Source organism: Bicyclus anynana, chromosome 1 (assembly GCF_947172395.1).
Source record: "Bicyclus anynana chromosome 1, ilBicAnyn1.1, whole genome shotgun sequence".
Taxonomy (NCBI): Eukaryota; Metazoa; Arthropoda; class Insecta; order Lepidoptera; family Nymphalidae; genus Bicyclus; species Bicyclus anynana.
This window is the reverse complement of record NC_069083.1, coordinates 9,905,735-9,930,023: the sequence shown is the minus strand read 5'-3', so window position 1 is coordinate 9,930,023 and position 24,289 is coordinate 9,905,735. Positions and strand designations below refer to the sequence as shown.

Below are 24,289 nucleotides of genomic sequence, written 5' to 3'. Positions count from 1 at the left end.
ATTAAGTGAAAATTTGTCAAATCAACAGTCAAAATGTCATTTTTGAAAAAAAAGGTTCATTCCTCCATCCAAAATCCGTTGATACTACAAAATTACTACATGGGTTTTTAAAAGTGATTATATTTTTATTATTTGAACTTTTGAAGTTTATAAAAACACTTATCGAATAAATATAAGCACTTGTGGCATTTTGTCTATTTATAAATACTACCGATTGAGAAGGAAGATTCTAATGAAAAGAGTTTTCAAGAAAATCAGTAGCTTTTTCAAATAATCAACATAACTGAAATAAAAATGTTGGTCCACAAATTGAATGAAAACTAATTACCACACTCCATAAGTAACTGAATGCTTTTTAGATTCCAACGTGACTCATTTATACACTCGTTTAATATGTAGCACTTAGCTGAGCAACTTTTAGCGTTTAATTAATTAATTCCGCGGGTACTGAGAAATCCATATTAATCGCCCTTAGACATTACTGCTTAATCAATGGTAATTTTGAATAGTCTACATGCTTCTGATTTCCGGATTCCATACTTTGTTTTATTTTAACACACGTATACGATTAATATACATATGTATAAATTAATATACATTTACAATTAATAACATGAATTAATATTTCTATACTTTAAACTCTGTAGGGTTAAAATAAATTATGTAAACTAACCTAGTGCAAAAACTTTCCTGCAATCGAAAAAAATACAAGCGCACTGTGATTTATTGTATCAAAGAATCCAGTAATGAACGTATTGCACGCACCTTATTAGGTAACTATTGAATAATGAAAATCTATTTTATTTATTTCCATGCAGCATTTTGCTCACTCGGACTACATAAGAAATGTAAGTAACGTAGATATTAATTTGTTTAGTTTATAATGAGTGTTATTTTTTACTACTGTCTTGGATATTTTACAACGAAAATAATTAGAAGACCAAAATAATTAATGCTATTTTTATACACTGTATCATATAGTTTTGGAAGTACATGGCATAAAATTAAAAAAATAAAAGTAGGTTCAGTTACTCCTTATAACATCAGCTTTAAGTCAGTGAAAGTCTCGTCAAATGGATTAAGCCGTTTCAGCGATCACCTGGAACAAATAGACAAACACAAAAAATGTATAATCTCGGATGCATTACGAGTATTACAAAGATTTATTTAAGAGTCGTAGAACAATTAGTAAACCTAAAATGTGTACTTACCTTATAAAACTTAAATAATAAGTAGGCACAGATGTATACTATATTTAGATAAGAATGAATGAATATATCCGAACCAAACCACATGCATTAAGCAAAACAAATAATTTAAATCTTGAAGACAAACAAGTTAAACTTTTATTTAACAAATCGTTATACGAACCGTTGGGTCGAAGCGACGGAAACAGTCGTCAGTACGATAAGTGCATTAGCATTATTATCTCGATAATTACTTGCTTGCATTTGGCCCAAAAAACTCGGTCGGTCGATTGTGCGTCTTATATTACGTTATTCAATATGATACTGTTTCTATTGGTAAGGGAGTCCATGATGCTAAATCTAGATTTACTACAGCGACGTGGAGACCATTATTAGCTATAGTATATATTTGTTGTAGTAGATTAGATAATAAGAGAAAGAAATTATTATATTAGAATATTTCCGCCTTCAGTGGTGGGGGAAAAGACTACAGAATTTAAAGACAATTTTTATTGCTTCTTCTATCAGAAATCGGTACAGCTTTTTCTTTTTGTTTCCTATTTCCTTAATAAAACTGCGCTCGCAGCATGAGGATAGCTATATAACCTTTTTATTTTACATCTTTGTAACTCTCCTTTTGCTTTAGGGTATGGTCAAATAGTCACATTTTCAAAATTCTCACTTTTAGCTATTAACTACTGCTGGTAACTACTGCTGGGTATTTTTGAAGTTGAGTTGAAGAATTTTTTGTTGCTTACCAATATTATCTACTTATTTTTAGTGTAAATAAATGTACAACTTACAAGGTTTCCTCTCTATGTTCGATTGCCGCGCTCGAGTAAATCCTAAAATATTCTCTTCGGCTCCTCGTCTATGCCCGGCTCCTAGTTCACAACTCTTACGTTTGTGAGTTTATACTACTACTTACCGGCCATTTAAGTTTATAAAGGCACCCAGCGTGGATGCCCTCAATACTCTCTGTATTTACATGTCAATGTTTAACAGGAACGAGCTTTTTAAAGGCAGTAACTTAATCAACTAATGTATGCACTGTTGATTACCACTCGACGGAGCTGTCTAATTGCTGTAATGGGATCTTTACATTACTGGTACCGTTTTTCATTTCTGTATCTCTAGTTTAAACGTAAATATCTAGAAAAGGTTTATATCTGCATTATAAATGCGTTATAAGTATCCGTTGGCCTTAATCTATAGAGTACTTCGTATACTTGTTCATGACAGATTCTAAGTGCAAAATTTAATGCAATGCATTATACTTGGATTGCTGCCTGCACGCGATCTGAACATCTGTCCATATTATTCCGAAGAATTAATTATATCAGATATTGCTATTACATTGCCTTGCTAGAAGTAGGAAATACGATAATTGTATATCGCCTTAGAATTATTCTTCTTTGTTTTGAAGTACAAGATGTGTTTTAAAAATATCGCCCAACCCACTTTATAATCGTCAGGTTAAAACAACCTGGTATAGAAATTAGAGAAGCTTGTCAAATCGACGTTAAGATACGGGTAATAGATCGTTCTTCAACTAATAACGGCAAAAAATGCTGGGTCAAAGGTTACGATTTGTAGAAATATTTCAATTATCGAACATCATTTATACATACCTTAGTTATTAACAACTCAAATTAATACATCTTTAATCTGTATAAATTGAAAACTTTACATTGATTAATGAGTTTATTTTCATTTACAATTTATTTACCTACAATGATTAATTCAATTAATTTTTATAATAACTTTTATTTACATTAAAACACAAGTTTGCTTGTAGATTATTATCAATACTTAATGTTCATTAAGTTGACGTAAGGCTCTATTAGATCATTTGAGTCAAGGGATCAGATACGTAAAATTATTGTTATATTGCATAGTTCTAAGCTATTTATGATGGCCGTGAAATTTAATAGTTTATACATTACACCGGTATTTAAGTAGAAAATATTTACTGGAACGTTATTTGCAACAATAATTGTACATCTCGGATGCAATGGTAGTGAGTAGTGACGCTGCGTGTCTTCAGTCGGCACAGAGTCCGCAATCAGCCGCCATTACTGTTCCTAAGTGTTCCCATTAGCCACTGCAGCCGTTGTCGTGGCTGCAACGCATCTGACCGCTGACTGGCGTAGGATTTACTTATATAACTTAATAATAATCACACTATCACACTAATATTATAAACTAGCGGACGCCCGCGACTTTGTGGAATTCAGTTTTTCACAAATCCCGCGGGAACCGTGGATTTTTCCGGGATGAAACGTAGCCTATGTGTTAATCCAGAGTAAAATAGTAAAAGTGTGATATTAGTGTGACTATTGCCATTATTTGCTACTTCTTCACACCGAAACTTATGTGAGTAAAATTAGAATGGAGGTAGATTACTCCCTGGATCAACATATAGACCACTTTTTATACAAGTTCTTGCGGGATTTGTGAAATACTGAATTTTACTCGTACGTGAACGAAGTCACGAGTGTCTGCCCGTATTATATTATATACTAGTGACATACGTTGAATAGACTATTTATGGTTAGAGACATGTAATTTTATAGCCTCATTTTAATCTATAAACGTGGTCACTAAAGTAAATTCTGTAAATGTAATCTAATATACTTTTGATGTTTAAATACTTAAGATGTAAGAATATCACTTACATTAATGAACAATCATGAGTTCATGAAAATTTAAAAAAGGACAAATAAAGAAATGAGGGACAAAATAAGTTCAATATAAGTACAATAATATCTTATTCTAAACACATGATGAAGGAGAACGCCAGATACTGATCCAGCAATTTCTTTTTCAATGTCAAATTTCACAAAATGTAAATTAACTAGAAATAGACAATTTTCATATGATTGTTTTCAAAATATTCCACATTATTTCTTAAACTCCGGGATGAAAAAAGTAATTAAATCGATTATAGTAGATACTGTTTCCAGCGACTTGTACTTTTTTTAAAAACTTTTATTACGACTCTAGGATATAGCCATTAAAAGTATTTTCATTTATTTATTTAACCACTATGGGCCCAAAATGATGAGATTCCCTGATGATAAATAAAACGATTACGAATTTACTATTTGTACATAAATCAATAATTATTAATAATCTATACCTTTTCTGGCATTCTCCTTTAATTGGGGGGTCTCCGATGAACTTGGTAAAACCAAATGAGATAAGATAAACGTGTTTTGTAGTACATAATATATTTAGCTGTTGCGGTGCCTGCGCTGAACATTTCATCAGTCTGGAAGCCTTGCGGCTCACAATGGTCCCTCAATTTACATCAGCGATTGATACGATGGACGTGCACGCACTTTTCTCCCTTTGTAGTGGCACAATTTATTTTCCTTTAAATAGGGATTAACGACACTTTTTTAAATTGTATAGGTATATATTACGAGTAAGAGTATGCATACAGTAAATTATTTTGTAGAAGTAACTGTGTATCTGCGTTACTTACGTACTTTTGGAGATATAGGGATATCTCTGCGGCGGTGCCGGGGATCGCTTAAAAATACTAACTAAATACGAGTAAGGTCCAACTTAATTAACAAATCAAACTGTAACAAAAATAAGACCCTAAAATGGCAGAGTGGCAGAATGGCAGAATGTTATTTTACAAACATCTCGATATTCATTGTTTTTTATGTATTAATTAAGCTAATTATAAATTTTATCCTTTGAAAAGGTCACTTTTACTAAATTTGTCGAGTTGTACCACCCCCTGGTGCCGCCCTGTGCAGATTTTTTAAAAACCTTTAGAGGAAAAAGGCTCATTACAATAGTGTTTCAAGATAGGAATTTAACACACACAGTAATTGCGAACTCTGCAAAAAGAAAAATAATAAAAGCCAACCTCAAACTGAAGTTTCGACAGTGCATTAACCTTATTAAAGTACCTTTTACTTACATAACTCGAAAAAAAAAAAGTTTTGTCACTCAATCGAGAATAAGTTGCAGGTATCGAGACACGTATCAGCGAAATAAATAATTTATTACAAATCAATATTTAGTGGATAACGTTTTCCGAATTCAATATATTCAGTTAATCGGCCATTTGAATATGTCCCTTTAACAAGGTGTGCAGCGCAAAAGCTCGGTCAGTAATAGTATCGTAAGTGCGCATGCGCAGGGGTAGATTATGCGCATCTAATTTGGCGACTGAGTCAGACTCCGCGGGACGTCGCTCGTCGCGAAGGCTCTTATCGGCATGCGTTTTTATTGCCAGCACTTTGTTGTTGGCGTTCCGAGGCTTTTTGTGCGCTCATCAATTTCCGCGCCTCACCGATTGATTTATTCATGAAAGGCCCCCGTCTTCACGCAGGAAGTGACTTTTTTCGGATGCTGCGCTGCTGAAATTTGTAATGAAGCTCATTCGAAAACAATACGTTGTTTATTATTGACTACGTTCGTATCTTATTTTCCCAGGTGATAAAATATATTACTTGTTTATTTTTTAAATGAAAAAACCGACCAATAAAATGTTGCTAGTATACGATTCTAGAAGTATAAAGGATGTGCTAAGTATAGATCAACTATTTATTGATTATTTACAGTTTTTGCTTACTTAACTGTTATTTAAAATTAGTACCTACTCTTAGTACTTGTTTTTTTATAAATACATTTTATAAATACGGTACTTACTTGTCTTTTCAAACTTCAAGTAATATACCAAATTGTTCCTTAACGACGTTGGGGCATAATGAATAGTGGGTCAATTAAAAGATGGATTTTTAAGATTGCTTTTTTATAATGCATAGCTATATGTATAAGCTTCTTTAATCAATATAAACTTTTATAATCAATCCGCGTGTATAAATCCAATTTAGCGGCTTTTATAATATTTCCGGTGCGTCGAAGTGTGGCATTAGGACACGATATAAAAATAGGTGTTCGTTCATGCCTACTATTTCTACTTAACATATCACTTATACTTTAGTAGGTACGTACTCGTACCAAGCTTATCTAATAAAGAAAATCAGAATTGTTGAAATGACAATACAGAGTCACGTCACAAATGGAAATTGCATTTGGAATAACTTGGAGAGAATCAGATAGGCGCGAACCGCTGCGACCGATCCGTCAATGTCCGCTTGCGTTTGCATTACACGCCTTTATCGGCCCCTGCTCGCTTCAAATCGCTAACATCAGCACGGCTGTTTACCAAATTGTTTTCAATGAGCTTTAGGAAATGATTCAGCTGCAGTTCAAGAATTGCGTCCAATCTAAGCCGTTATCTGCGAGTGAATTCCGCGTAAGGATTTATTGTGGATTAAAATTTCCGTGTCGATTTATGGCTTTTTATCGTGTTACATAAGTAAACGGACTCGGGCTGAGGCGTGGTACAATAGAGTGCTCTGATAATGACGTTCGCTATTTCCTGGAGTTGTGTACGGGCTATGGGGTGCGTGAAACGCGGGCGTGGGCCGCGATCGGCGACAAGGCGGCGAGGCGCGCGCTGTCGCCGTGTCGCCGTGTCGCAAGCCTCACGCGTGGCCGCTAACGACCCGGAGCACGCAACGCATGCAACTAAATTAGCGGGGTTTTCCTTCCGCTGATCCCACGCGGAGGAAATTGCGAGAAAACGCGGGTTTTCATTGGCTATGAACTGGATCTCCACGCCTTTATGTAACTACGCCGGTGACAAGCTTTACTGGCCGCGCAATTAAGATTTCCACTTTTTGCGCACTTTTATTACTTTACTTCATGGAAACTTTATTGTCAAGAACATGTATCTGTAGATAAGTATCACAAAGAAGAAATCGTGCATTTTCTAGATGGTTTCAAAACAGGATTACCGTGCAGTTTGTTTGTAGGTGTATTATGCCGAAAAATAAAAACGTAGCAATGACTTTCCTACTAAATTACTCAACGACATCTTGATTTAGAGCGATAGTGTATAAGATGACAACGTTTTCTGTTCTTCCGGCTTACACGTATCCAACATTTGTTATGTAAAGCCTAATAATAATAATTTTACTAGTATGTTAACATTTTCGTGCAGATTTTCACCATACGGTTTCAAGTACCATCTGGAGACGGCGAGCAGCAGTTCCCAGAGGCGGGAAGATGACCGCATCACGTATATCAACAAAGGCCAGTTTTATGGCATCACGTTGGAGTACATCCACGATCCTGACAAACCTCTCAAGAACCAAACTGTTAAGGTAAGTCTATTTACTGACAATTATTATGGTTTTATTGACATCTTACGTCTGCCAGTACACTATACATCCTGCTGATTCATACTAATAGAAACCACTCGGACCCTCTGGGTTTTTGTAGTCAATCTCAATGAAATTAAAATCGATACTTTAAATCATACTCATTAAGGTTATGACATTCAAATTGTGTATTTATTTGCATCAAAACATCGTGGTATACAAAAAGTCAACAATTTAAGAGTATTAGTTAGTAAGTAATAAATTATAAATGTTTTTACGTATTAATATCGTAGTAAATAGGTAGAAATTAAACGCCCCAAAGTAGTCCCAAATACCTTTGCGTATTTTTACAAAGTTTTTAAATACTAAGTTTTTTCTTATTCGTGAGTTAAATATCTTTATTTTAAGTTATATAACTTCACTAAACTCTTATCTTGAAATTAATTATGTACAATCAACATTATGGTAGAAGGCATTAGTAGATATTTGATTTAGCTGCGCAATGCAGTTAACGGTTACCGGCCGGATGTTTGCCGGACCTTAGAAAGCTTCACGCACTTTAGAGGCATCTGTGGTACTACGCACACATACACAGACACTCACACACGTGTGTAGACTCTATTTAGTTTGTATTTACACTCTAAGAATAAAGTATACATGATTATTGCGAATCAACGTAATCAACATTAATTTTATGGCAACTTTCTACTTTGAGTTGTTCATTACTTGAATTAAGCTTTTTTAATGAAAAGCTTATTGAGGTTCAGGTTAATGAGATGATTACGAGGTATTTTACAATAATCAGGTAATGTTTCTAATATTTCCCGTAATTATTATTTTATCCGGATTTTTCTTCTTAAGTTAACCTCGAATTCTACGGCTTTATACTTCTAATTGAGAAGTATCTTCATAGGTTTCATGATAGCAAACGTTATTTTTAAATTACTGTTCTTCTGTGCAATAAGTATTAAACCTAATTAAGCATTAATCCATAACAACATTCTAACGTTTTGGTATTTTCTGTGGATGAAAAACTTAGACCAAAATTGGACCAAGTTCGTACACTCTATACTACTCTATGTACAATGTACCTAACTTCTAATAATACAAAAAAAATATGTTTATGCAATGTATTGAACATGAATTTTATGAGTGCTAAGAATGGCTACGACAATAGTCCAACGGGCGAGAATTGAACCCAAGACCTTCCGCATGAGGTCGACCTCATAACCTTGGCTTCAAAGGTAATCATTTTATTTCAAAAAAATGTGTGTACATTTTATAAAGTAATTCAAATTCAAATGATTTTAACTAGGCTTATCTATTAATTAAATTAACAAGTAATTTTACAACAGTAAGTTTATTCGTTTGTAAGTCTGACTCTACCTGACCATCAGTAGGCAGAATCTTACTGAGAGCCGCAAAAAGCAAAATTTGCTCCTTAAAAAAATTAATCGTTTACAATATTAATTAAAAAAATCTTAACTTAATGTTACAAGTTTATCAACAATACTAACGGACGCTCGCAACTTTGTTCGCGTGAAATTCTGTTTTTGACAAGTCCCGCAGGAGGTTTTCGGGGAAAAATTCGGGGTTCAGTAATTGCGGCATGAAGGAGTAACACACACAAACTTTCGCCTGTTAAATATTGTAAAATATGTGATTGTAAATGGCCTTAAAAAAAGTTTATAGTCCGTTGGTCCTTTTGCTCCCTCTGAGCTCCTGACCGCAGAAGCGTCGTGTACGTTTCACTGCGCGGCTCCCGGTTAGTGTTTCATGTTCACCTTCGAAACACTCACTTTCGTAATATCTTTTTTTTTTCAAGTTATGTGATCTGATTACACGCACAACGTATAAGGAAATCGATAATAAAATATTTAAATTGACTTAATAAAGTACGTACCAATGGATATTTTTAATTAGTAAAGTGACTTTTGTTGGCTCTGTTGAGATTTACGTTATTTATTTTAAAACTGTATGTGCCGCCCGGTTTCATCCGCGTAGATTTTTAAATCGGATTGGTTAATGTCACATGAAAATCCATTTATTATTTTCGATGATTAGTATTAAAAGGTCTGTTTTATCGCATATTTTAATGCTGTTATTTTTAATGCTTGTTTTATCGCACACACGTAGAGAAAATTGACAGTTACGAAGGTTTCCTTGCCTTCTGAAATGTTAGAGGTGCATGCCCCAGACCGGATTCGGAACTACGCCCTACGAATCGTAGGCAGAGGTCATATCGACTGGGCTATCATGGTTCTTACACACATAACTATAGTACTTACTTACATAAGTGAAATTTACGTTACATATATACTTAATTTACTTAGCATATTTCAAAATCTTAAAGAATAGGTAAGTATTTCACACTAAACTACTCGTAACATCCGTGTTTTATTAGTCGCTGTAAAAGATTTTGGGTATCTTTTATTTGACAAAATAATTGCCAGCGGATCCTTTCATGTCCAGTGTACAATAGTAGATATCTATTGTGCAATAAATAATTATCGTCATAAACATGTCGCTACTAGCGTGATAGAAAACTGTTATTAGATAGCCTATGAGAAATCAATTATCTAAAGACAACAATAGATAAATCATTAAAGATGTAGGTAGGTATCTGCACACACATTTTTTTCCGAGGCAATCGGAAATCCCCTCGTGTATTAGAAATGACACTTCCGTGGAAAACGAGGCGTCTACTTAACTTGTAAACAAAGAGTTACAACAAAGAAATTAAATTAAAAACTACAATTTTTATAGCGTTTCTTGAAAAACCAGACTTACTCGTACTCCAATCAGGTTAATCCTGTTTCGATAATGACGAATATACGCGGCATTGTTTAGAAAATGGAAATACCTATCTCACTTCCCATAGGTGTTTAATGTTTGTGCCAATTACGGTTTCGATTTTTTGTTAAGACCGCATTAAGTACACGCAAATAATAGTAATCAAGCGACCGTCATAAATCGTTATCATGTTGTATTGCATTTCCTTCAGTGTTCGTCGGTAGACGTAAAATGGAAACACATCTTATCTTTATTCAATGGGCTTAGATCGGAATAATCAGAAATACAATGCGACATACGTTTGAAGTTATTATTAAGGCCGTAAGTGGGCCGCGGTCCGGCGCGGGCGCGGAGCATTCAATAGTGCGATAGATATAGAGCGCTTATCTCGCCGCAATCGGGTCCGCATTGTATGGCCGCGCCCGATAATTAAGACGACGCTTTTGACATTCACCATATAGGAACACAATAACCGCCGCGGGTGCCCGCCGACCGCCGTCCGTCGCCTCCCGGATAATATCGCTCCCTATAAACAATAACCTCACTGTATTATGATAAAATAATTTCAATACAAACATCGTGTTTCCTTAACGAGCTCTTTGCCATTTTCAATGAGAAAAGAAAAGCTCAGCCACATTCCTATGTATATCATGTTCCTACTAAGTAAACGTATTATTATAAACCTACAAGGTTGGCTACGACTACGAGACTTTATTCTCGCATAAACGCGCAAATAACTTAATCACTATCCATTTTGTATGTATATCGTCAGAATAAAGTAACACCGATACTGTAAAATTACCAAGTGTTTATTTATTAAAAAAATGCTGAAAAAAAATTATTACCAAATATGTACATACGTATATTATAATAGCCAATTATGGTCATTTGTTATACACCGTAGCTGACAGTTAATAATTCACACGCGATGCGAATGTGTTTTGCGTGCCTTAAAGCGGTCGAGGAGATGAGAAAATTTAGTAAAAAGAGAGATTTGGTGTGAGAGCCGTGCGTGGCGGGGCTGCAATTATCTACGGGCGGGTCTTGTTTTGGCAGCACTTTGCCTGCGCGGTGCCCGCGATACCATCGGCCCGGGTTTCCGACCACTCGATACCGACAACCAGTATTGGATTTTGCACCTAATTAAGCTCTATAATGGTGTACCAAAAATCGAGTACATCGCTCTCGCTTGGGACGTTCGCACGATATATCGACGCTATCAAATATTTGCATTTGAATTTGCCATGACAAATAGATTTTTAAGATGATCCTTTTGTGCACGAAAGGATATCCTGTGCAGGGGTTTATATGAAGTACAATTCGATCAATCACAAGATGTTGGTGCAATTTATCATCTTTATGTGGCGGTTATAGTATGTCGTCTTAGTACGAGTGTTTTGCATTCTTGTTAGGGTGGACGAAATAATGGAGGGTCATTTTTTAGTAGGTATTCATATTAATGTAATAAAATTTTGGATGTTTGTGGCTCAATTATACGTAGTTTGTTTATGTGCTCACACCAATTTTTCATGTGATTTTCGAGAGTAGGATTTCTTTTATTTAAATTGAACATATAGCATGAGGGCAAAGGTATAGCCAATGGGTAAAGAGTTACTTGAAACCTTTAGTCATACCCCCAAAAGCTTGCTAATGTTTTATTCTAAAAAATCTGAGCTTAGCCTATATATACTTAATATATAACTTTTTAAATGTTGAACGTTGTTATTGGGAAATACATTAGCCATATGTCGTAGAAGGTCTCAACCGTATAATGTAATTTACATACGAATGTCATTTGATACCTTTTTAATAGCCATTTATTCCAAAGGTAAATTTCCGCTTATCTCATGATTTTTCCCGGATTCTATGAATAGTTTTCGTTTCCGAGTGCCGCAGTTTGTCGATATTCTACATATTTATCACTGTAATTAATCAAGAAACTACTGTAAATTAAGAAGAAAAAATAAAACGAAAAGGAAATACAACCGCCATTGACAGAAGACGATACTCATTGTAAACATAACGTGTTAATGATTTACAATTCGCTTCGATTAAACCGTAACTTGCACGTATAAAGCGCACACTTATTCAGAGCATTTTTTGCTCTAGTTTTTATCGCTACACTGACATCATTGTGTTGTTCACTTTCGTAGCAACGGAAACTCGAGTAACGAGACAAGTCGTTGTTATTTTCTCTTAGCGATATTTTACGATTTTAATGATTGCTCCGATTTAACTTTTTAAGGTAATCGTTAATGATGCCTTTTACACTTAACATGTTACGCTTGATGAGGGATTATAACGGTAGAGGTTCGGAGCGCGCGGTCCCTACCGGCGTAGTACCTTTCGGCCGACGCGGACGTCGACAAGTGAAGGGCTGTCATACGAGACAGATCGAATACTTCTCACAGGGTGCGCTCATGTGTAATGTGTAAGTATTCGTGTACAAAAAATGTTTTGTAATATAATGGATTTCAAAAAAGCGAGCATCGAAATTAGCATACGCTCGGTTGATAGTTGGGAGATGCCAATCATGTTCGCAATCAATCACCGCGTTGAGATGTCTCAATTTAGCTTGCACCCTCGTCCGCGCCGCGTCTTACCCCGCTCTCTCAGTCCTGTCGCAGAAAAACACTAATGATTATAAATTGCGGAATTATACAACGGAAAGCTTTTGCTAACGGTGTTCCTTTATTAAAATTAAATATTAAATATGTATTCTTTGACAACTTCGATTCGCATTCCAATTATAAATCACCGATCACAGACACGCGGTAGGTACATGTATAGTTCTCGGGCTGTATATTTTAAACGCACTCTCACGACATGCATTATCTACCAAATAAATAGTAATATGATACCTCATATTATCTTGACACTGTAGTCACGTAGGTATGTGATCGTATTTATAACATTGCCTATATTAGGATAAAACGGTATAATGTGTAAATAGGTGTACTAAAATCATAAACATTTTCAATGTTGAAAACTTCATATAAAATAGCTTTGTAATTGAGTCGAATTATTTTTCGCTCTTCATCGTCTCGGGTACGGAGAGGTAATGCACTTTTTATGATTTCTTTATTTAAAGAATAATTTGAGTTATAACGTAACTTCCTCTTTTCATTTTCTGATGGAATAATATTTTGGGAATGATTTATTTGAGTGTAGTTTTTTTTGGTGTGACCTTAAAATCGTTTTAAGATAATGTTAAGCTTTCTATTATGAAAAAACGTGTTTGTTTCTAGTAAACCAACTACTATTTGACTTTGACGACCTCCGTGGCGCAGTGGTATGCGCGGTGGATTTACAAGACGGAGGTCCTGGGTTCGATCCCTGGCTGGGCCGATTGAGGTTTTCTTAATTGGTCCAGGTAAATAAATAATAATAAATAAATATACTTAGATTGCATCATCACTTACCATCAGGTGAGATTTTAGTCAAGGGCTAACTTGTAAACAATATAAAAAAAAAATATTATGAAATGATGCCTACCTTCCTAAGGTACAAAAATTGATTAATAGAGTCATGGGATAACATTTTTTGTCCTGTTTGAGAAAAACATCAATACTACGAATGGAGAGATGAAGCCACAGGAAAAAGTTAGGTCAGTGTTGTAAGCTCTGGTGACATTTATTACTTAAGTAAAACTGGGTCTAAAGCCTTGTGGTGGATCAATTCTCTTTTAAAAACGCTAACGCTTCGATAATCTAATCTTTTTAACAGAAAAATGGAACCGACTTCGAAGACGTATTTCAGTTGTTTGGATTTTAACACAAAATTACTAAACCGATTTTCGTGAAAATGAATTTACTCTTTCAACAAAAAAATTATTTTCAAAATTGGTTAGTAAATGACGAAGTTATGTAATTAACATTGAAAAAAAAACATACGCTTCGGACTGAGAACCTCCTTCTTTTATGAAGTCGGTTAAAAAATTCATGGAAATGACAGATCTGATCGATTATTACTTGATCACGTGACTGTCGATTACGAGTGTCATTTCCATACATTTTTCTAATTTCGAAGCGTTTGCGATTGTAAAAAGTGAAAATTGTACTCAACAAATGTCTTCTAATAAAGAGAAGTAGGTAATTGTGCAATTCGGACAAAGTTTTGATATAACTTATTTACGGTTGGCTCCTAATCATTGGGTATGCTCCTCTAAAAGTAACAACATCTCACTGATATTAATTCCGAGATGTTATGATATCACACGCTGGTACCTACTGCGAGTGCATGCCCGTGCCGCTCGACGGTGCGTGAATTTTCCACGTTCGATTTCAGGTTCGCGTAACACTACTCGATAACTATTACACTTTCGAAACATTACGAATTATTCGGTAACATCAACGTAACAGCTGAAATCAGTTATAAAATTATAATTACCCACTGTATTTACGTTTTCCACGATCGATTACACGTGCCATATGTAAGTATGTATCGTTTGAAATGTTCATGTAGATATTTAAATTAACTTTCACTTAGCTTTAATTCCGTCAATGAGTGACAGCGAGTCGGACGCAAATGGCATTACGCAACGCGAAGTTCGTCATTGTTTCGATATTGGAACTGTCACAGTGCGCGCGTATTTAGCGTCAATCCTCGATAGCATCGGCGACGGACGGCGCGCAATCCGCGACGTTAGCTGGACGCTGGCGAGTTTCACAACCCGAAGCGAATGACGAGCTACGAGCTATCGTTGTAGAACAAATTGAATACAATTTTTCTCATCAACATCAGCCAATGATAATTTTATACTATAGATCGGTTACACCCCTACAAAAACACCGGAAAAAGTGATCCGAATAATAGACTACAACACTGAGCGCACACATGCACAATTTTGTCTTTAACTCCATTATATAAGTATTTATGTGTATATAGTTTAACACTTACTGAACACACAACTCGACATTGTAGACGATATTTAGGTATTATTTCTTTAATTAATGTTTGTAGTGGACCACAACAACGAACGTTGACCAAACTTAATTCTCTGCATGTGTGAAGTCTGTCAATCTGCATTGGGCCAGCGTGTTGGACTATTGGCCTAACCCCTCTCATTTTGAGAGGAGATTCGAGCTTAGCAGTGAGCCGAATAAGGGTTAATAACAAAATGAAAACACCGGAAATTGTTTTTACGGTAAGATAAGTATTGCTTACTTATCTTAGGCAAGTAAAAATTATGCGTCGCGTGAACTAATAGAGCTATCTATACTTAATTTAATTATACTGTTATTTTATGGAAAAAGGAATATATTTATTATAATACCTACGTTTTTTACGATAGTAAGGAGTAGCTTATAAGGATCGCTGTATATAAATGAACAAAATGGGCATTCGATAATTTTCGGATAAATTACTTTATAAAGTCGTGGTATGTGAAAAGAAATTACAATTTGACTCGCTAAATTATCTTACTTTTAAAAAAATTCCTTTTTAGGATTCCGAATTTACGTAGTACAAAAACGGAACCCTTATAAGAGCCTTATAATATCACTCGCGAACATTTTTAATATATAAGTTTATCGTTCAAATAAACATTCAATTAACACGTAAATTTGCATTCTGGTTTCTCGTAACGGAACTCTTTAAAGCTTAAGATCTGCTCACTCTTGACTGTTTTTTTCACACCTTAATATAGTCTTTTTTTCTGCTACATATCATTTGCATTTTAATCCACCATTTTGGACTCAGGGTGATGTAACATTCGACTTGTGCATAATTAAGACCAATTAGCAAACTTTATGAGTTTCGGCAGATAACTTTGAATATGTGTAACACAATTCGCCTCCACTGAAGAATTTACTGTCTTACAGATGTGAATCGTCACAATTTACTGTGTTATAGATGTGAATATTCACAATAAAAGTATTGGCAATAATTAGAGACTAATAACTAAACGTTGCCGTCTTACGAGAGACGAGAATGTATTTATTTTACTTTGAAAACTTAGCTAATGGAAGTCTATGGTAGGTATGTATGGTAGGTAAATAGCTACCTGGTTTCTACCAATATAGACAATTTTTTCAAATTATTATTTGTATAGACAATAAGCTTCCCCACACTGGCAGTGGTCTCAGCCCTTAACGGCCTCCGTGGCGCAGTGGTAGCTATGCGCGGCGGACTTACAAGACTTAGGTCCTGGGTTCGATCCCCGGCTGGGCTGATTGAGGTTTTCTGAATTGGTCCAGGTATGTCTAGTGGGAGGCTACGGCCGTGGCTAGTTACCACCATACCGTCAAAGACGTGCCTCCGAGCGATTTAGTATTCCGGTATGACGATGGTAACCGAAATGGGTGTGGATTTTCACCCTACGCCTAACATAAAAAATCGGTTGTCTGTAAAGTCGGTTTACTGACGATAGTTGAACGTGTCAACTTCATACGAAAATACTGATGGAATGGTTGCATTTTTCAAAAGAAAATGTTCGTTTTTCTAAAATACTCTTTAATAGTCTTCATAGACCAGAATATACTTTATTTCTTAAGGGCGAGGGAACGACGCATGACATCACCTTTTTTCGAGTGTGCAGCCGGCTCCATCGAATTATAAGACGTTGTCACGTCAAAAGTTAGCCCGCTCCCATGGTAGAAGGCATCATCACTTACCATCAGGTGAGATCGCAGTCAAGGGCTGACTTGTAAAGAATTAAAAAAAGGCTCTCAGCTACTGAAGATGTAATTGAAAGTCGTGCTGTGGGCGGTAGGCACGGCTAAGCCGCATCACGCTCCAGCCGCAGCCGCAGCCCTGCACTTTACAATCTGACGTTTCCTCTCGACATTTAAGCAGATTAGTGTTACGACGTGACTTCAGATGTTAATCCGACGGTGGACGGATCGCGGGAATCACTTCATTTAATCGAGGTTTAGCGCTTACCGCCCGCCCTGATAATGCGCCAGCTTTACTGTGCATAGGAAATTAACTGTTCTATTATTTTATTATCCATAATGCTGATCGTGATCTGTATCGTAAACTGCTTTATTGGGTATTAGATTTCGTCCGGTCCGCGCCTTCGTTAACAATAAATGGAGTTAAACGTACTTTTTGATACGTACTTATTTTTTAGACGGGCAGTGATTACAATTATAAATCACTAGCTGACGCCGCGTGGTTTTACCTGTGTGGTTACCGTTTCCGTAAGAAAAGGGGATAATGTATAGCCTTCCTCGATAAATGGGCTTATATAGCCCATTTATTACACTAAAAGAATTTTTCAAATCGGACCAGTAGTTCTTGAGATTAGCGCGTTCAATTTAACAAACTCTTCAGCTTTATATATAAGTATAGATAATCATCATTATCAATCCATATTCATACTGCTCACTGCTGAGCACAAGTTTCCTCTCTGAATCATACATACGATAAAAAATACTGAGCTGGTACCTTTTTCGAGGTTGTGCTAAACATGAAAGTGGGGTATTTAATGCTTCTACTACTTGAGGTTTAGTCTTGCCTTGCTCAAGTGGTTGAGGTTTGCACTACAATAGTGTAAAGGCACAATTTTCAAATAAAGGTTTTCTTCTTCTTCTTTAATTATTGACGGACTAATAGTTAAACTAACGATAAATAGAAACAAAACTTTGCGAAGCATGCAAGTAGCACGTCCTACAAAGAGCCGCCCTGTATCCATCAACTTGAGACGTCGTGTTAATCCTCATGTGCCTGTAATTACACCAGCAACCAAGCCTTTTAGACCAGAACCCAGCAATGCTGCCTGGTGGAAGAATTAAACTCAGAAGAGCTCTGTTATAAAAAAAACTCTACTACTAATGTTTTTACTCTTTATTGAAGATCACGTGAACAAAGTGTCTTAAAGTAATAGTTAGTGAAAGACTAAGATTAAATTATTGGAATTGAGTATAATAATAACATATTATAAGTATAGGTTCAAGTTAAATTACTAATTACTTTTAAAGGTAGGCTAGATCATCATTTCATGAAGTATCAAATTGGTATTTTACAACAGAAAAAAAATGTTTTTTTTTGTAAACCAAAAATAATTAAACCTCAATAGCTCAACGGTAAAAGCGATTGGTCTCATCACCGAGGGGTGATGGTTCGGTCCCCGCCGCTGGTCTATTGTCGTACCCACTCCCAGCACTATCTTTCCCGACTAGTTGGAGAGGAATGGGAATATTGGTCATATTATAAAAGATATGGCAAATATTCTTTATAAAAAAAAAACTACTCAAAGTAAATAAGTTCTTTAGAGCTTTTGAATCACGTTGTTATCAACCAATTATTACATGATACACATACTTAACTATGTATATGGAATATAATAAACAAGCGGAGCAGTTACACCCACAGTTCCGTTCAGAATTTATTTCGAAACCGACATTCACTATAAAGAACGCTCAGCAAATAAGTTAGGCGTTAAAACAACTGGCGCACTTAACAAACAGACGTATCGCTATCAGATGTATCGCATTCGTATCGCGACGGCAGGGCATTACTTCTGCGCTATCGATAAAGCTCAACGGTGAGCGGAATAGTTTTGCGTCGCAGAACATAAATAATTGTCATAAAGTAGATAGGCCTGATGGATGGGCGGTCGGCGCTAACGAGGAAGTGAGGCGACAAAAAGCGCCCACAAAGAAATCATGACCAGCGACAATGCTTTTTGCTGCTACGTAACTTATTATTTAATACTTTACTATATAGGGACATTCTTACCACGTATTGGTACTATATGTGTTGATAAATAGACAAGAGCGCCCAAAATGAGTAAGTAGTGAGACGATAAAAAGCTTCCACAAACAAATCAGGACCAGCGCCAATACTTTTTGCTGCTACGTAATTTATTATTTAATACTTTAAATACTTTACTATATAGGGACATTCTTACCACGTATTAGTACTTTAGGTCTTGATAAATAGACAAGAGCGACTTTTATCTCAGAAAATCCAGGAGTTTCCGCGGAATTTGTAAAAAACAGAATTTCTTGCGAACAGAATCGCTGGCGTTCGCTAGCAATTTAATACGCTACGATGTAGGGATTTTCGCCTCCTCATATTCTTATACTTAACGTATTAATAAACAGATAAAATTCTCCAAAAAGACAATTATTTGTGCTTCTATGTAACTCTATAATTAATACGTCACGATGGGACGTTCTTTGTATTCCTCGTAGTAGCTTACGTGTTTATAAACAGCCGATGCACACGATTACGCTGCGATCGTTGTTACAATGTTTTCCCAAGTTAATACGCTCAAGTATGCGTAACACACGGTATAATATACAAAATAATGATGTGTTTACGTCATTTAGCATTTAATACGCCGCTTTATTAGGTTTAAGTATTCTAAGCTTCTTATTATATATACAATTTTATTATTATTGAGATATTGTTTTAACAATTACGAGAACTAACGTAGTTTATTAAGTTAAATGAATAATAATAATTATAATTATGAAGTTTATCGAATTTAAAATCTTAATTTGTCAACAATTCAGTTGAAACGCCTACGGGCGGAATTAGTTATTTTTTTAGTTCAACACATTTTTGATTTAGGTCAGAACAGGCTCTGTTTGAACATTCTTAGCACAATACATAAATAAACACAAGATTCTATAACTAATATATATTTAACTGGATCTTTAATTCACAGAGATTATTAAAGTAATTATTATTTACAACTACACAAATTTTATTTACTGGTATAAACTTTTCAAGGTCTGTGATTCTTGATGACCTTCGTTTTCCGAATTTGGTTTAACAGCTATTCAGTTTAATCGATTTAATCCTGTATCTGTACTTAAATTAATATATACTCGTAAATCAATATTTGGTTCATTATAATCAGTTTTTTCAAGGCCCCACTACAGGGCCAGGCTTTCTTCCTTATACTTAGTTTGTTAGCTTAGACCTACTCCGGTGACACACTAGGCTTAAAACGATAGTGTTTGATTTTTTATCGATTACTATCAGATGGTAAAGATAATAACCGGGACCGACAACTTAACATGCTCTCCAAAGAACGAGGATGTAACACGAGGATGTGACATTAAAATTCCGGGCTGAGATTGTACTGAAAATTTCTTAAAAGAAATACCTCATTTTATAGCATTATTTGGTTACAAAAACCCAATGGAAATGAAAATTCAAATGCAAATTCAGCCATCGAAATAGTGACATAATATTGTGTTCTACGTTTGAAAATAAAAGATAAAAGAACAGGTTCACTGAAATGTTTGTGACACATGGAGAAGGGATCATAAACCTTCACGTGTGACACAGTAACTTATGGGCCCTGGGCATATGAAATACGTGTACCAATCGTTTATTTATTTAAATAGAGTGATGAAACGAATACGGAGCGGTTGTCAAAGTAATCGGCGATATGAACGCGTAGTGGCCCGCGCGACACACGCGGCCGCGAGAGAAAGCGTGCTTAATCAGATAACTAAGATTGTCAACCGAAGTCGGGCTCCTGAAATCGGGTCGAATGTCGATACACTCGATTAATTAATTGACGGTCCGAAAAGTGGAGGCAACTGGTCCAAAAAGCAAAACTGTTGTGAAACATGAACGCTTACGAATACCTATACATACACCTAATCATATTAGTTAATTGTTTTATATTAGAACAACGTAAGTAAAAAACAATACACCAGTATTGATAATTCTATAGTAAAATAAATACTTGTTTGTGAACTTGCTTAGACGTAATTAGTTACCATCGTATTGATCAATACTTAGGTAGATTCGTGATAGGTAGGATAGCTTAAGGGAAAGAAAACCACTCAATGCTACCTATGTATTATGTTGAACAAACTGAACTCTGACAAAGTTAAAACCCCCATTAGTTACTTAACAGATGAGATGTAGCTCTTATTTTACAATGCGTAAAAGAATATACAAAAATAACATTACAAGAAAAAGAATCCCCTTTAATAACATTAATTGATATCACGTGATCAGTCAAGCGTTTATTTTTGTCGCTGATAAATGCAAGTGGACACCAGAAAATACAAAATAACTAATTAATATTCAATATTAAAATGTTATTATAAATTATATCTGTACCTAATACCTAACTGTAGTAACAAAAAGCTCTGAACAAAAAGCAGGTAAAACACTACATTAGCATGTAATTAGATTAATGAATTACTAACGGATTACTGTGACTTTCGTCTGCGTGGAAAATCTGAACCATTATAATTATTATTGAACTATACGCATAAACTCACTCTAACTCTTGATAAACTTCATTAAATCCGTTGCGAAGTATAAAGATACGCTAAAGAGGAACGGCAGGAAGGAAACTTAACTTTTATTTTTGTCAACATTGATATCAAGCCAAGGTATTAAGTTGACCTATGTCGCTGTTAGCATGTTATGTTTAATATACTTCGAAGTCCACTCAGCAAACAAACCATTCATTTGGAAATCAGTAAGACAGACAGACAAAAATGAAAAAAAAAATGTTTTTTTTTGAATTCTGTTAGGTTCTTTTCTTCACTTCACATTTCAACTTTTTGTGATTTTACTGACAATTGACTTATTGACTCGATAAACAGATGCTCGGTCTCTCCTCTACTACTATGCACTAGTTCCTAATACCTGACTGTGGTGGTATGAAGGTGATTTTTCGTACTCGATTAACGCTAACATTATAATACTCAAACTTTACCATGGATTATATTTTATAGTGATAGTATTGTTCGTCATTTTGGCTTTGTTGTCTGGATCATACCCGGATGTGGCTGGTGTAGCCAAACTTGGTCTTAAAGATCTGATTTCACGACACCCAATACAAGAGACTGTTGCAGTCCATACTATATGTTATACATACAACTTTTTATATATTTTTACATTACTATCAACGATAGTGAGATAGTGTTGTGTATGGAAGTCAATGCAAGAGGCCTATGTCCAGCAGTAGACGTCCAACGGCTGTTTATGATGATGATGATGATCAACTACAAGGCACCACTAACACTAGCTTCATCATTCAATAACAGCCCATATTTGGCTCACTATTGAGTACGAGTTTCCTCTCAGAATGAGAGGGGTTGGGCCTTAGTCCACCACGCTGACCCAATATGGATTGGTAGACTTCACATACATAGAGAATCGAGAAAATTCTCAGGTATGCAGGTTTCCCCACGATGTTTTTCCTTCACCGTCTGAGACAAGAGTTATTTAATTTCTTAAAATGCATATCATCATAATTACCTTTTACTTAAGTGGGGTAGACAGAATATGTCCCATTTTTTCATAAATAAAAAACTGTCCTTATTGACGATTTTAAGTGGACTTATGCAAAAGCACACAGGATTGATTATAAATAATGTAATCTCATAAAAGTAATGACGTGTACATAAAACTGCGATTAGACTTTCTTTGTTAAACTAATTGTGTTAGACGAAACATTGAATACCCAAAAATAATGCATTGCAATTGTATTATTATTCAACGACGACTTGTCTTTAATTGTTACCTAATTCAGACATTTAAGATCGTTGATTGCAGCAATGTATCTCTGTCGGGCGACAATGGCTACATTGTTCGTTATCAATTGCAACTTTAAAATGGTCACCAAATTACGTAAACCATTACCGGTTCGGCTCTACCTATAGACTCGTTGAGAGTAAACCACACGTTCGGATTTAATTGGGATAGTTCCATTTTTGTTGGTGTATCATCACATCTATACTGATATTATAAAGCTGAAGAGTTTGTTTGTTTGCTTTAACGCGTTAATCTCAGGAACTACTGGTCCCATTTGAAAAATTATTTCAGTGTTAGATAGCACATTTATCGAGGAAGGCTAAAATATTATCCCCGTATTCTTACGGGAATGGGAACCACGCGGGTGAAACCACGCGGCGTCAACTAGTAATACATAATAGTACAAGTTATCATGAGTAATCTAAGATGGACGTCCACAAATGGATGAAATAATTTCCAAACACCACAATTTGAACAATGAACGCAGTGTTTATTTTACGAATAGTTACTTATTTTGAATTGTATAACTGTGTTTCGGTGATATAGTAAAAACAAATGGCAAGTCAGTCATGTCATTATGTGACCTATAGCCCCAGGTCTACTACTATGTAGAATAGTGCTCCTGGCACTATGGCGTTACTATGGTCACTTTGCGACTCTATCCTCCTTTAATAAAGCTGGACTGTACCAAAACGTTGCGGTGTCCATAATCCTTATCATTCAATTTATTGGAGCTAAATTTTAATATTCACATAAGATTTTACTTTATTTGAACGCGAACAAATTCATTTTATACAAAGAGTATAGGTAAAAGTAAAGTAAAGTTTTAATATTATTTAATATTATAAAGATTATGGCTAACCTACTTACTGACTCATTAATTCATGTTTAATATTTAAGTACTTGTTATATTGTACCTTAAGTATTATAATAAACAACAATATCAAGTCAAATAACAATAACATAGGAGGGCCATAAACTTGTAGATGAATAAAGTTTTAAACACCATAAAACACATTAAATGTCTCACTAGAATGGCTTGGTTCAGAACATGCATTATATATTACGAAAAATGCCTAATATCCCATGCCTCATAGGAATTCCCATAAAACGGCGAATCTTTTTATTTATTAATATAGATGTGACGCGTAGAGGCGGCAAACACCGTTACAATTTAATACGCGGGCTATCTATTAGTATGCGTGGTTCTGTTGAGTTTACGCGACGCCAGATCTACGGAGAAAGCCTGTGTCCCCCTTATTGAAACGCAGAGCTATTCACCGGCACAAATTACTCATAAATTCATCCATTCACAGTAAAACATTGTGTTTATTACCCGATGCTAACACTGTAACCGTAGGTCCTTGCAATATTTAATTGCGGTGCCGGGTGCCAGTAGATTTCTCCGTTGATAACGAATATTTATTCGCATTATCACCTATGCAGTTATGTGTACGTACAGTGAGGAGTTAATACGGGGACTCACAAGTAAATACGGTTCGTGCGATGGGATTGTACGTAAATGATCCGATAGTGTCGAGGATCATGGGTGCGGCCGCCGCGCGTCGATCGACGTACCGATCCATCAATCAGAGGCGACGATCGGAGGTGCTTTCTCGTCGTTAGCCCTATATGGGCAGCCTGGCACCA

The 24,289-nt window shown here is 35.5% G+C and overlaps 1 protein-coding gene across 5 annotated transcripts in view; it reads left to right on the top strand.

Annotated features, from left to right (window-relative positions):
• LOC112046894 (protein grainyhead) overlaps positions 1-24,289 on the top strand; it is a 126,993-nt gene that overhangs the window by 86,727 nt on the left and 15,977 nt on the right. For all 5 annotated transcript variants that reach the window (XM_052882888.1, XM_024083736.2, XM_052882770.1 and 2 more), the window contains one exon: positions 7,222-7,384. In XM_052882888.1, the coding sequence (XP_052738848.1) occupies positions 7,222-7,384 (163 nt within the window). The remainder of the gene's footprint in view (positions 1-7,221; positions 7,385-24,289) is intronic.